Source organism: Thamnophis elegans, chromosome 2 (assembly GCF_009769535.1).
Source record: "Thamnophis elegans isolate rThaEle1 chromosome 2, rThaEle1.pri, whole genome shotgun sequence".
NCBI lineage: Eukaryota > Metazoa > Chordata > Lepidosauria > Squamata > Colubridae > Thamnophis > Thamnophis elegans.
The window spans coordinates 144,064,496-144,078,035 of NC_045542.1; the positions used below are offsets into that span (position 1 = coordinate 144,064,496).

The 13,540-nt window shown below is 43.9% G+C and overlaps 1 protein-coding gene across 2 annotated transcripts in view; it reads left to right on the forward strand.

Moving 5' to 3' along the window:
- The window catches only part of KLHDC8B (kelch domain containing 8B), a 68,622-nt gene that overhangs the window by 49,094 nt on the left and 5,988 nt on the right, over window positions 1-13,540 (forward strand). For both annotated transcript variants that reach the window (XM_032211809.1, XM_032211808.1), the window contains exons 3-5: window positions 7,320-7,484; window positions 9,920-10,144; window positions 12,644-12,745. In XM_032211809.1, the coding sequence (XP_032067700.1) occupies window positions 7,320-7,484; window positions 9,920-10,144; window positions 12,644-12,745 (492 nt within the window). The remainder of the gene's footprint in view (window positions 1-7,319; window positions 7,485-9,919; window positions 10,145-12,643; window positions 12,746-13,540) is intronic.

Sequence of the window (13,540 nt, forward strand, 5' to 3'; positions counted from 1 at the left end):
CTGCTCGTGTGTATCAATACCCCCTTTGTCATGCCTTGAGCCAGGAAAAGAATGAAGCTGCCTGAATGGCTGGTTCAAAGGAGCGGTTATATAACTGATTCATTTCATCTGTTTGATTTAATTACACAGGATTTAATTACCGCATATCGGTTCCAGAAATTGGCTGCAGTGATTTCTCTCGGGACGTTTTATCTTTTTAAACATCTCTGTCATAACTCTCTAAAATAAGATTGGCTGCTTATGCCTCTCTATCATTATCTGTTTTTTTAATCTCGCCAAGAAATAGGGATTTTTTCCCCCCCAGCCGGTGCCTGAGGGATTCTGCTTTTCTCGGCGTGCCTCTGCTCTCTTGGTGGAACAAAAAGGCGCTTGTGAGCCATTGTCAGAAATCACAATTGTAGGTTTCCATCCGGACCTGGAGTTAGAGGTGATTGCTCAGACAAGGAAGCCTGTTGTATCTTCTTGATGTCATATTTGGCAACCTGACTTAATGAAAAGGAGGTTAACAACAGATGCAAATCAATTAAGATCTGCAAGAAATCCTGGTTAGCTAATAATTGTGTGTCCGTCCTCTCAGATTGGGAGTAGAAACCTTCTCTTGTATTCCCACCTTCCATTACTATGGGTAGAGTGGCAGGGAGGATGTGCTGGAAGCAGAATTTGGCAGCATGGTTGGGTTGCCATGGTGTCTCCAGGGATACTACGTGGCGAATATAATTAGTTGTGATAGCCTGATATCCCAGTGTTGTTCATGTGTTATATTTGTTAGAAGGAGCAGGTACCCACGTGAGGCAGTTGCTAGGGTCTATCAGAGTACAGCTAGCTTGGGTCTTAAAGCAATTGTGAGTAGAGTAAGGTAGGATGCCATGCTGGAACAAAGCAAGCCTTCCTCAACAGGTTGTCTTCTGGAAAGAGAGACTGTTCTGACCCAGGTTTCCCAAGAGCATGAAACACACACCTTGTCCCGACAAAAAACCCTTTTATTAATTTACTGTGAATTCTGCTCATTCACATCCAGCAAAATCTTTCAAGTGAGGATTTACAATCACAGAACTTATCTGGCTTGGAGAGCTGCCAGGCCAATATCTGCAAAACTTGGCAAGGAGTCTTAGAGAGTCACGAACCAATTAAGCGAACTAATTGTCTCCTGCAAACTCCACTCCCCTTTCGCTCCTCTTTTATTTCCTCTGGGAGGGCCCATTCATTGTCCACCTGTGGCCTTACTCCCAAGTCGACCCCTGTTCTTTAGCCGTTCCCTTCGTCTGGCAACTCTGCGCATGCACACATAGGGAACAGGCTACAGCTGTTCGTCTGCCTCACTGATGTCTGATTCCAAAGGCAGCTGATAACTGGCATACGGCCCTGGCCCCCTCTCTGCCTCCGACACAGAGCCCTCATCAGAGCCTTCCCCAGACTCCAGGACTGGCCCATGTTCCTCCCCAACCTCCTCACTGTCCGAATCTGCTGCCAGCTTCTCTGGCTGTAGACAGGCGTCAACACAGACTGCTGGGCCCAGATTATGTCAATCATAGAAGAAGTCTGAGGAAGAATTTTTTAGGGAGTACGAGCAGGGTTTGGATAGATAGTGGCATCGGCACCATGAACATGGATTTAGGCAAACTGGAAGAGTGGAGTTCAAGGGAACCTGGTGCGCTGTGCTCCAAGAGGTCGTGAAGAATTGGACATAACTTACCAACTGAACAACAACAAAAGGGCGCAGTTAGTTATGAGGAATATGGTCCTTGGATTCTTTCAGAAATTGTTTCTTCCATTGATAGGAAGTAAGAATCCCTCTGTATAGGATAGGGGTAGTCAACCTTTTTATACCTACCGCCCACTTTAGTATTTCTGTTAGTAGTAAAATTTTCTAACCGCCCCCCGGTTCCACAGTAATGGTGATTTATGAAGTAGGGAAGTCAATTAAATTAAAAAAAGGAAAGTGCTTCAGTATCGGACAAAACTCCTACGCCCACCATGAAAGCTGGAACGCCCACAAGTGGGTGGTAGGGACCAGGTTGATTACCACTGGTATAGGAGATGGGAGGAGGTTCTAAATGTGGAAAGAAAGAAAGAAAGAAAGAAAGAAAGAAAGAAAGAAAGAAAGAAAGAAAGAAAGAAAGAAAGAAAGAAAGAAAGAGGAAGGAAAGGAAGAGGAAGGAAGGAAAGAAAGAAAAAGGAAGGAAGGAAAGAAGAAAAGAAAAAGAAAGAAAAAAGAAAGAGAGGGTGGAAGGAAGGAGAGAGAAAGAAAGAGAGAGAGAGAAGAAAGAAGAAAATAAAATTTAGTTGCCTATTGATTTTCCCAGATTTATTGCTGGAACCAAATCAACCTCAAATCGTTGGTTAAGATACTACTTCTGTACATCAACCTGGCCACTTTCAGTTAAATTGGGCTACTTCTGCTATCAGTTCTGACATTTAGCTAGGACTGGTGGGAATTGGAGTCCCAAAGATCTGGAGGATGTTGTTTTCAGATTCTGACTCATCAGATCATTTTGGAAGATTGATTGTTGATAAGGAAAGGAAGAGGATAGCATTGTTTTCACAATTATTTAGATTATGGAATTAGCGCAGCCAAATCATGTTCTACAAGAGTGGAAGATGAACATGTTCTACAACAGCATGTAATTTGTATCCCTCTTGATTTTAGTCGATCTTGCCCATAATTAATGACAGCCTGGCTGGGTCTGATTAATAGACTTGGAATCTAAATATATCTGCAGTTATTATCCAGGTATGCAACCTAAATAGAGGAAAAATGCACTCACAGCAGTCTTCAACAGCTTGTTGTCTATGAAGATTCTCAGTCATCGAGGTCATGGTTGTTCCAAAGGTGCTTTCCCAAAAGGCAACTGAACTTTCTTGGTTTTATTTTCCTTGAAAACAAAATTGTTCTTTCTGAAGAAATAAATAAAACAAAACCAAGAAAGTCCCATTGCCTTTTGGAAAGAACCTTTGGGATCTCTCCAGCATGTTGTTTCCAAATGTGTTGGACTACAGGTTTTATCCTCTTAAGGGAGCACAGCCATTGTATTTCCTGAGTAATAAAAATAATATTTTTAGTACATCTCCAGTTTGGGGCTAACGTTGGGGGTGTGAATCAGAAAAAGCAAAGCGACAAATCAAGGTGTTTGAAATAGTTTTCCTATTGAGGATTCTAAAATATGAATTGCCTTAATAAAAAGCAACCTAGATTGAGGAGGTGCAAGAGCTATTATTGCTAACCTAGAGCAGTTTAGACTATAAGAAGAGCGAATCATGTTTTATTTTGTTAGCAGATAAACTATGGGCTGATGACTGAAGGATTATATTTCTTGGCTTCCCCATTAAATTGCTGCAATGAACTGTGCACCTTGTGCATTAAAAGGCCCACATGGGCTTTTAATTATGCAGGCATCCAAGCCAGTGAGAACAAGAAGGTAATATTTAATTCTAGCAATTAGTATTCTAATTCATGCACAGGAGAGATCTCAAGTTTTTCTACTAGTTATTTATTAATAGAAACTGTCCTTTGAATGCGAGAGAAACATCTGAAGGGGTTCATTCTGATGATCCATAGTCTACTGTGTTTCCCTGAAAATAAGACAGGGTCTTATTTTCTTTTGACCCCCGAAATAAGCGCTTGGGCTTATTCTCAGGGAGGTCTTATTATTTTTGAGGTACAGGGGGCAGCGAGCGTGGTCACCTCATGGCTGCTGCTGCTGTGTTGCGCTGCTGCAGCTGTGAGGCATATCGCTGAGCCTGTCACTCTTTTTGCAGCGCCCATTAGCATGACAGAAGGGGCACGGTGGCTAGGGTTGAGGGAACGACTGTTAGGTAAGGGCGTGTGGGGTGCGTGGGACATGTTCCCCCCTCCCTTTCCTCCACTCCGGCCTTGCCTCCTCACCTTGTGTTTTTGCACAACTAACAACCCGAGGACATGGCGGGGACCGGCTGCGCATGCGCTTAAATATTTTTGGGGAGGGCTTATTTTCCGGGGAGGGCTTGTTTTAGTGCATGCGTTCAAAAGCCCGATTGGGCTTATTATCTGGGGAGGTCTTATTTTCAGGGAAACAGGGTAGCACCTGCAATTCTACATATAAAGATTTTAATCCCTCCGCCACGTAATTCCCAAAAGAATTAGAATTTCATTTCTATTTGAATTCGACAATTCACCAGTCGTTTTGATCGATCACATGCAGATTTTCAACTCCATGGCCAACGGTGGCTATATGAGCATTGATCCAGTTGAGCAGGAAGGCACCAGGATAATTAAGCTAAATTTTGAGGCCTACAATGGAAGAATCAGAGGGAGGATGGCATGCTGTAGTACCAGCCTATAAACATGATAAGAAGTGATTATGTAAACCTTTCTGTTGTAGCATTTGCTGATAGTTGTAAAGGGATAGCATCTCTTGTGACTTCCTCTGCTTTGAGTTTCTTCAATAATTTCTGTGAGGCCATAACTTGCATTAAGCCTAAAAGACTCTTGAATCTTTGTGTATCACTAATTATTATTCTGTTCACTTTATTCATTTGTTGTCTTTTTTAATGTGCATCGTGTCCTTTGCAAAGAACTACTTCCCATAAGAACTTCAGTAAGTGTAAAATAAAAGAATAAAAACAAAAGGCTGGATCCCACTATATTAGCTATAGTTCAGTGGTAGGTTGCATGCGGTATGCCTTGGTATGGGCGTACCGAAGCCTGCCCAGAGCACCAGCTATCGTTCCAGTATGGTACTCCAGAAGGCCCAACCACCCGCCTGAACTCCTTACCTATTCATTAAAGCCTTTGGCGCTTCCGTGCATGCGCATGGCACGTACAGCCCCTGTGCGACGCTCTACTGAGCAGCTGGAGCATCACGGAGACTTGCAGAGGCATCGTTAGAAAGTACGACGCACGCGCGCTGCACGTGTTCATGTGGAGGACGCTGGGCCCTATTGCAACCATATTGGTTGCAGCGGGATCTGGAACCCGCCACTGCTATAGTTATTTAATGGATTTGATGTGCCAGCTTGTCAGTCATTTTTACCTAAGTTCCTTTTTCTTAGCAAGGACAATGCTTCTGAAAGCTACGATGTCATGTTGCCCCTTAACTTTCTTTATCTGTTTGTGAGAGTGCAAGACAGATCAGGGGTATCAAATTCAAGTCTCGCGGGCGGGGTAGGGCTGCCTTGGAAACGGCAAAGAACCAGCCCGCAGTGCCTCTGCTAGTGAAATCGGAGCTCAGGAGGGTTGCACACGGCCCACCTGAGCTCCATTTTTGCTGGCAGAGGGTTGCAGGAGATCGTTGCAGGCAAAAATGGACCGTTTTCACTGGCAGAGTATTCGGGCCACCACAGGTACCCCTGACATGAGTGACATTAAGCAGGCCACGCCCACCCTGGCTACATCCATCCAATGAAATTAAGTTTGACACCCCTGCTCTAAAAGCTCCAGCAGCAAAGGCGAGCTAGTACAAAAATAGCCACTACTTTAAATACCTTGGTTTCAAATTGTTTAGATTTTTGCGTAGTAGATCAAGGTTTCTCAATCTTGTCAGCTTTAAGATGTCTGACTCGAATTCTCAGAATTCCTCAGCCAACATCCATATTTAATTGCCATAACCAAGAGAGAACTTTTCACAACATTCCACAAGAATCTTTTCCGCTTATTCTTTAAGATCGTCAAGTTGTGTGAAATTAAGATTATTATTTCGTGGGGTCTGACCCACGCAGAATATAGTGCAGCTATGGTGTGACTTACAGTGACATAGTGTTTCAAATGCCATTGGCAATCTTCCCAGCCAGCCTCTGACAAGCAAAGTCAAAGGGCGAAGCCGAATTTGCTTAATGACTGCACAGTTCACTTAACCGCAATGATTCACTAACAAAAGGGGGCAAAAAAAAAAGTCATAAAATTGGCTGTGGCTCATTTAACGACAGCCTTGCTTAGCAACAGAAATTCTGGCCCCAATTGTGGTCGTAAGTCGAGGATTACCTGTATGTCTTTGGATCAGCATGGCTGGCTGGGGGATTCTGGGAGCTGAAATCCTCATATCTTAAAGCTAAACACCGGTTTAGATTATTTAGAATTCTACCTCATGGCTGAGTTAAACTGCTTCACCCCCCAGTCTTTGAGCTGGCGGAAAACTCTTACGATTCAACGTTTACTGGCAATCTGTCCCGCCACAGGGAAAATATTGGAAGTTGACGTTAAGACATGTTAAATATGGGAATAAATGGATTGGTTTTATTCTTCTATCCAAGGACACTGTCAGTGTTCCAACTAATGCACCCAAAGAAAGCAGAACTCCAAGGCAGATATATTCCTCAAGGAATTATTTATTGGATTCTTCACATTGGCTCAACTGGTGAAAACCGACTCTGAAGATTCCTGTGGTTTTCACCTAATTAAAAAGTAAACATCCCTCTTCTCCCAAGTCATCAGTCGCATTGTCCAATCGAGGTGCTGGCCAGTTGCTTGGTTACTCTGCTCCTCCTCTCCCCTGCCCCCTGTTGGAATGTCCTTGGTTCCCAGAAGAAAACTTTCTTGTTTTGACTACAAACCCCCTGCTAGCTATTCCACCCTCCCCTCAAAATCCCTTCTTCTTCCTTGTGGCAACCGTGAAGCCTCCAAGATGGCCTCAGCCAGGTTCACTTCAGGTTTGACACAAACTTTATCAGCGGGTAAGAAAACCTCTGCCAAGTATTCTCCTTAATATGAGGAGGGTTGAAGCTAGAGGGAAAGCAAGATTGGTTGGGTTGGTTGATTGGTTGGTTGGTTGATTGTTGATTGATTGATTGGAAGGATAATAGGGATATCAATCTTAAGTGTCTTGATTCTCACAATAGTGTTACAAAACCCAAACCCATAAAACAATAAACATGTCAGAGTTTGTTGCAGAAAAATCAAATCCAGAAAGCACACACAGATAACTGGTTCATCTGGATTCATTAACTTTTTTATATACATAAGACTAGATGAATAAATGTACAATGCCAACGGGTGGTTCTTCCAAGTAAACACAAGGCAGGAGAGTTACAGGCAAACACAATTAGTTAGTTTCATTTCAGCAGACAAGCCCAGGAAGACTGCTCTCTTTACTTCTCAGAGCAGCAGACTGCTTCAGTTTCTGTTTCAATTCTCTGCACAGACTCGGATCTGTTTAAGCTCCCATTGGCTGACTTAGTTGCTGTGCCTATTCATTGGCTGACCTTGTTCCCATGTCTCTCCCAGTCATGAATATTTTAACAAAAAGCAAAAAAAAAATCCTGGCACCGTAAGGTAGAATTACAGGATGCTTTAAAAAAAAATCCCATCGCTTGTCCCTTTTACATGGACCCATTTCTCCTTTTCTTAGATGGAGTGGTTTATGCTTTAGGTGGAATGGGTGCAGACACGTCTCCACAAGCTCTCCTGCGAATGTATGAACCAGCTAAGGATCATTGGCAATCTTTACCATCCATGCCAACACCTTGCTATGGGGCTTCTACCTTCTTGCATGCGAACAAGATCTACGTGATGGGTAAGGATTCAGCCAACAAGGCGTGGCTGTAGATGAGTTGGATTATACTTAACCGCAAACTCTGGTCCCAGAAGCTTCCCAGCCACAGGTAAGGTGGAGACACATCCCAATTACAGATGGTCCTTGGCTTACAATGGATTGTTTAGAGACTGTTCAAAGTTACATTGGCACTGGAAAAAAATGACTTACAACTGCTGCTCACACTTATGACTGTCGCAGCATTTCTCCACAGTCATGTGATCCAAATGTGGGCCCATGACAAATGGCATGTTTTTAGGATGATTGCAGTATCCCAAGTTCATGCGAATGCCTTTCCAGCTAGCTTTCCACAAAGAAAGTTGTTGAATGAGGCCAGATTTGCTTAATGACCACACGATTCACTTAACTGCGGTGATTCACTTAGCAATTGTGACAAAAAAAGGGTCATGAAATCACTTAACAACTTACTCAGCAACAGAAATTCTGGCCCCAGTTCTGGTCTTAAGTCGAGGACCTATAAAAATGTCAAGAAATGCTCAAATATCATTTTATAAATGCTTGATCCAGAGATTGTTACCCTCAGGTAGAAATTCAGCACCCATAATGAGCTCAAGGCTATATCGAGGTGAACCAAAGAAACACAAAGAAGAATGCAAGCTTTCAAATTCTCCAAAATTCTTCAAGCATGAAGTAACAAGAAAGGAAATAAAAAGCTAGACTCCCTGGCTTCTTTCCTATCCTCTGCTTTTTGGAACATCAGGCCTGATCAAAGATTTCTGGAGAAATCTCACAAGCTTGTGGATATTTTTGTATTACTTGTATTTTTCAGAGTATAAGACGCACCGGACGCACCATGGTTTTGAAGAGGCATTTTTTAAAAAAAATAGTTTTTGCACTCTGCAAACCTCCCAAAAACTGCCCGTTTTTCGCAAAAACGAGCCCATTCCCCCCCCCCCAAAAGTACATGAACAGCCTTTAGGAGGCTTGTAGAATGCTCCTGGGGGGGTAGGGTGGGGGCCAAAAATGAGCAAAAACAGCCCATGTTTGGAAAAACAGGCCCATTTTTTTGTAAAAAGGGCATGGATAGCCTTTAGGAGGCTTATAGAGTGCTCCTGGGGGCTGGGAGGGCCAAAATCGAGCAAAAAATGGCCTGTTTTTTGCTCATTTCTGCCCTCTCCAGCCCCCAGAAGCCCTCTGAAAACTTCCTAAAGGCTATGCACGGCCATTTTGGTGAAGGGGCAGGGTTACAGGAGGCAAAAAATGCTGTATTCAGTGTATAAGATGCACCCAGATTTTCAGCCTCTTTTGAGGAAAAAATGTGTGTCTTATACTCCAAAAAATAAAGTATTTTAGTTGCAACGTTTCTTTGCTTCAGGAGCTAACATGGCTGTCATTGATTTTAATAGCTTAATGGGTCATATTATCTTTCAGCAAGGAATCACTATATAACATTTTACGCCTGCTTTGTGGCTTGATCTTGAGACATTCATAGGCATTGGGGTTCTTTACGGAATGAAAAATACTTCCATTACAGATGACAGTTTTGAAAATGTTCACCTCCTCATTAATTGTGGGGTGTGCAGCCTGGCAGATCTAATCTAAAACTAATCTAATCTAAAAAAAATCTATCTAAAACTAATCAAACCAAATCTAAAATTAATCAAAGAGAGAACCAACCTAAAACTAAGGAGACATTTCCTGACAGAACAATTAACCTCTTGCCTTTGGAAATTGTGGGTGATTCATCACTGGAGCAGAGGTGGTATTCAGCAGGTTCTGACCAGTTCTGGAGAACCGGTAGCGGAAATTTTGAGGAGTTCAGAGAACCGATAAATACCACCTCTGGCTGGCCCCACCCCCATCTATTCTCTGTCTCCCGAGTCTCAACTGATCGGGAGGGAATGGGGAGTTTGCAGTAAGCTTCCCCTGGAATGGGGAGGGAATAGAGATTTTACAGTATCCTTCTCCTGCCACACCCACCAAGCCACGCCCACCAAGCCATGCCACGCCCACCAAGCCATGCCATGCCACGCCCACCAAGCCATGCCACACCCACCAAGCCATGCCATGCCCACCAAGCCACACCCACAGAACCAGTAGTAAAAAAGTTTGAATCCCACCACTGCACTGGAGGCTTTTAAAAAGAGACTGGATTCCTGTCTGGGTCTCCTGCTTGAGCAGGGGGTTGGACTTGAAGACCTCCAAGGTCCCTTCCAACTCTGTTATTCTGTTAATTCTGTTTTTGATCAAGGTAAACATTTTGCAGCTGAACTGAGCTAGGTAGCTTTTGTCTTGTTTTCACAAGCTCTTAATTTGCCTGCCTCTAGGACTCTGCCATCAAAGGTATTCACCTGGCTTTGGAATCCTGTAGAAATTGTTGTCTATTTCTTCATTTTTGCTACACTTTGCTATACTTCATGAGTCATTTGCAGTTATGTTGTCTCTGATTTCCATAGGAGGAAGACAAGGCAAGCTGCCCGTCACAGCCTTTGAAGCGTTCGATCTGGAAGTGAGAAGCTGGACACGCTACCCCAGCGTGCCCAGTCGGCGTGCCTTTGCCAGCTGTGCCATGGCTGAGGGTTGCTTCTTCAGCTTGGGAGGACTGCAGCAGCCTGGCCCCCATAACTTCTATTCCCGGCCCCACTTTGTCAGCACTGTGGAGATGTTTGACTTAGAGGAAGGTAAACTAGAGATGTAGGTGTTCAAATTAAGTGGAAGAATTGTGAATCCTAAAATGATTATTATGTCTCGTAAATAGGCAGAATAAAGGGATAGTGACTGAGTGCAGGAAGTCCTCCACTTACAACCATGTTGTTGTTGTTGTTAGTTGCGAAGTCATGTCCGACCCATCGTGACCCCATTGACAAGGTTCCTTTTTTTTTATTTTTTTATTAAGCATTTATAGGCTGCCCTTTTCCCTGAGGGGACTCAGGGCGGCTTACAATAATAGGGGGGGGGGGAGTGCAGGACAAAACACAAAAAGAAAATGTGAATAAAAATAATTAGCAGTAAAAACCCAACATTCATTCAACATTCGGGAGGGGCGAAAGTAAAGTCTTATCCCCAGGCCTGACGGGATAGCCAGATCTTGAGGGCTGTGCGGAAGGTCTGGACGGTGGTGAGGGTGCGAATCTCCACGGGGAGATCGTTCCAAAGCGTCGGAGCTGCAACCGAGAAGGCTCTCCTCCGCGTAGTCGCCAGTCGGCACTGACTGGCGGATGGAATTCGGAGGAGGCCTACTCTATGCGATCTGATGGGACGGAGGGAGGTAATCGGCAGAAGGCGGTCTCTCAAATAGCCAGATCCACTACCAGGCCACTACCAGGCCTCCAGGCCTTCCTGTCCTCTACCATCCTCTGGGGTCCATTTAAGCTCACGCTTACTGCTTTGGTGACTCCATCCAGCCACCTCATTCTCTGCTGCCCATTCTTCTTTTGCCCTCAGTCTTTCCCAGCATTAGGCTCTTCTCCAGTGAGTCCTTCCTTCTCCTTAGGTGGCCAAAGTATTTAAGTTTCCTCTTTAGGATCTGGCTTTCTAAAGAGCAGTCAGGGTTGATCTCCTCTAGGACTGACCAATTGGATGGCCTTGCAGTCCAAGGGACTCGCAGGAGTCTTCTCCAGCATCAAAGTTCAAAGGCCTCAATTCTTTGGCACTCAGCTTCCTTATGGTCCAACTTTCTTATGGTCCAACTTTCACAGCCATACATTGCAACTGGGAAAACCATAGCCTTGATCATACACACTTTTGTTGGCAGGGTGATGTCTCTGCTTTTTAGTATGCTGTCTAGATTTGCCATTTACAACCATAGTTGAGCTCAAAAGTTTCATTGTTAAGTGACACAGTTGTTATGTGAGTTTGCCCCATTTTAAGATCTTTCTTGCTGTAGTTGCTATATCACTGTAGTTGTTACTTTATTCATTTACTAATAAGGTTAAGTGAATCTGCCTTCCCCATTGACTTTGCTTGTCAGAAGGTCGCAAAAGGGATCACATAACCCCAAGACATGGAAACTGTCAGGCTAATTGCCGAGTGTCCAAATTTTGTTCACATGACAATGAGGATGCTGCAAAGGTTGCAAATGTGAAAAATAATCATAAGCCGTCTCTTTCAGTGCCATTGTAACTTTAAACAATTATTAAACAAATGGTTGTAGGTCAAGGACTCTATCTGTACTCCATAGTTTCACATACCCAGGTTAGAACAAGCAGTCAAATTCCATCTTTGAATTCAGGTTTTGTTAATCATTATAAATGCCTTTTAAGTTGTCTCCAAGTCAAGTTCAATTCTTGGGGACTTTGTTGATACAATCATGAGATTCTTATTGGCAAACCTGCGAGTAGCTTACCATTTGACCTTGGGGTGGTTACCCGGTCAAGAATTAACCAGATCCACCCCTGCTGAGCTTCCAGACTTAGAAAAAGGAGTTCTCGGTGCTTCTATTTGTCAACGCTAACTACAGATCGTTTTTCATTTACGACCCCAATTGGTCACTAAGCAATGCTGTCATTACACAAGCCATCACACCACTGGCCCCAAAGTTACAACCATTTTTACCATGGTCGTTATGCAGTGGTGGGTTCCGGATCCCATTGCAACCGTTACAGTGCAACGGGGCTGGGCACCCACCAAGCACATGCACAGCACGCGCATGCGTACCCACTGCTCGGAGGAGTGTCACGCAGGCGCTGTATGCTCTGTGTGTGTGCGCAAATGCCCCGATCAGCTCAAATAGCGGTAAGGAGAGCGGGAAGGTGGGTGGGCCCTCCAGAGCACCGTACCAGAATGGGGCGTACCGGTTGTATCCCACCACTGTTGTCGTGACTCACTGCAATTAATTGAGTCACGTGGTTGATAAGTGAATCATGTGGTCATTAAGCAAATCTAGCTTCCCTAATTGATTTGGTTTGTCAGAAGCTAATGGGGAAGGTTACAAATCGCGATCACATGACCACAAGATGCTGCAACCGTCATAAATATGAGCAGTTTGCCAAACACCCAAGGAGCAGTCCCATGGCTATCTGTGTATGTGATGGTTGTGACTTCGAGGACGGGTCATAAATTACTTTTTACAAGGCCACCGTAACCTCAAGCCATCATTACATGAATGGTTATTCACTGCCTATTGCCCTTGTTATCTTTCGATGAAGCTAAATTCTTACTCTCTCCAATTTTCCAATTAGGGTCTTGGAGTCGGCTGAGCCGGGCCATCCGGATGAGAGACAAAAGGGCTGACTTTGTAGCTGGACACCTTGGTGGACGTGTGGTAGTAGCTGGTGGCCTTGGTGAGTGTTGCCGATCTGGGAATCCTGGCTTAACATGTGAGATGGTTTCCATTGCTCTTCTGAGCTGGGGAATATTTTAGATCCTTAAAATAAATAAGCCCTACCTATCTCATTCAAAAGGGATGTGGTGACTCAGTGGCTAAGAGGATGAGTTTGTCGATCAGAAGATCGGCAGTTCCACGGTTCGAATCCCTAGCGTCGTGTAACGGAGTGAGCTCCCGTTACTTGTCTCAGCTTCTGCCAACCTAGCAGTTCGAAAGCATGTAAAAATGCATGTAGAAAAAATAGGAACCACCTTTGGTGGGAGGGTAACAGCATTCCGTGTGCCTTTGGCGTTTAGTCATGCCAGCCACATGACCACGGAGACGTCTTCGGACAGTGCTGGCTCTTCGGCTTTGAAACGGAGATGAGCACTGCCCCCTAGAGTCAGGAACAACGAGCATATATGTGCGAGGGGAACATTTACCTTTACCTTATCTCATTCAAATACCTCACTCATTTCTTATTTGTCTAACAGATCCTTACTCATTTTGAAAACCTAGTTTTTTTTAAAAAAAAATTAAAAACGACTTTGATATTCAACTGTTTTTCTCTAATTTTCTATTCTAGCCAAAACAATGTCTCTTAATTTTTCTACGCTATTGTGCAGGGTATGTTAATAACAGCTTCGGCACAGCAAATGCTGACTCTGCAGCAAGTTAAAAAAAAAGAAAAAGAAAGTGCCACTTTAGTGACATAACAAAGGCTTTACACTTTTACGCCCTGTTTTAGCATTTGACATCTCTGTTTCAAGGA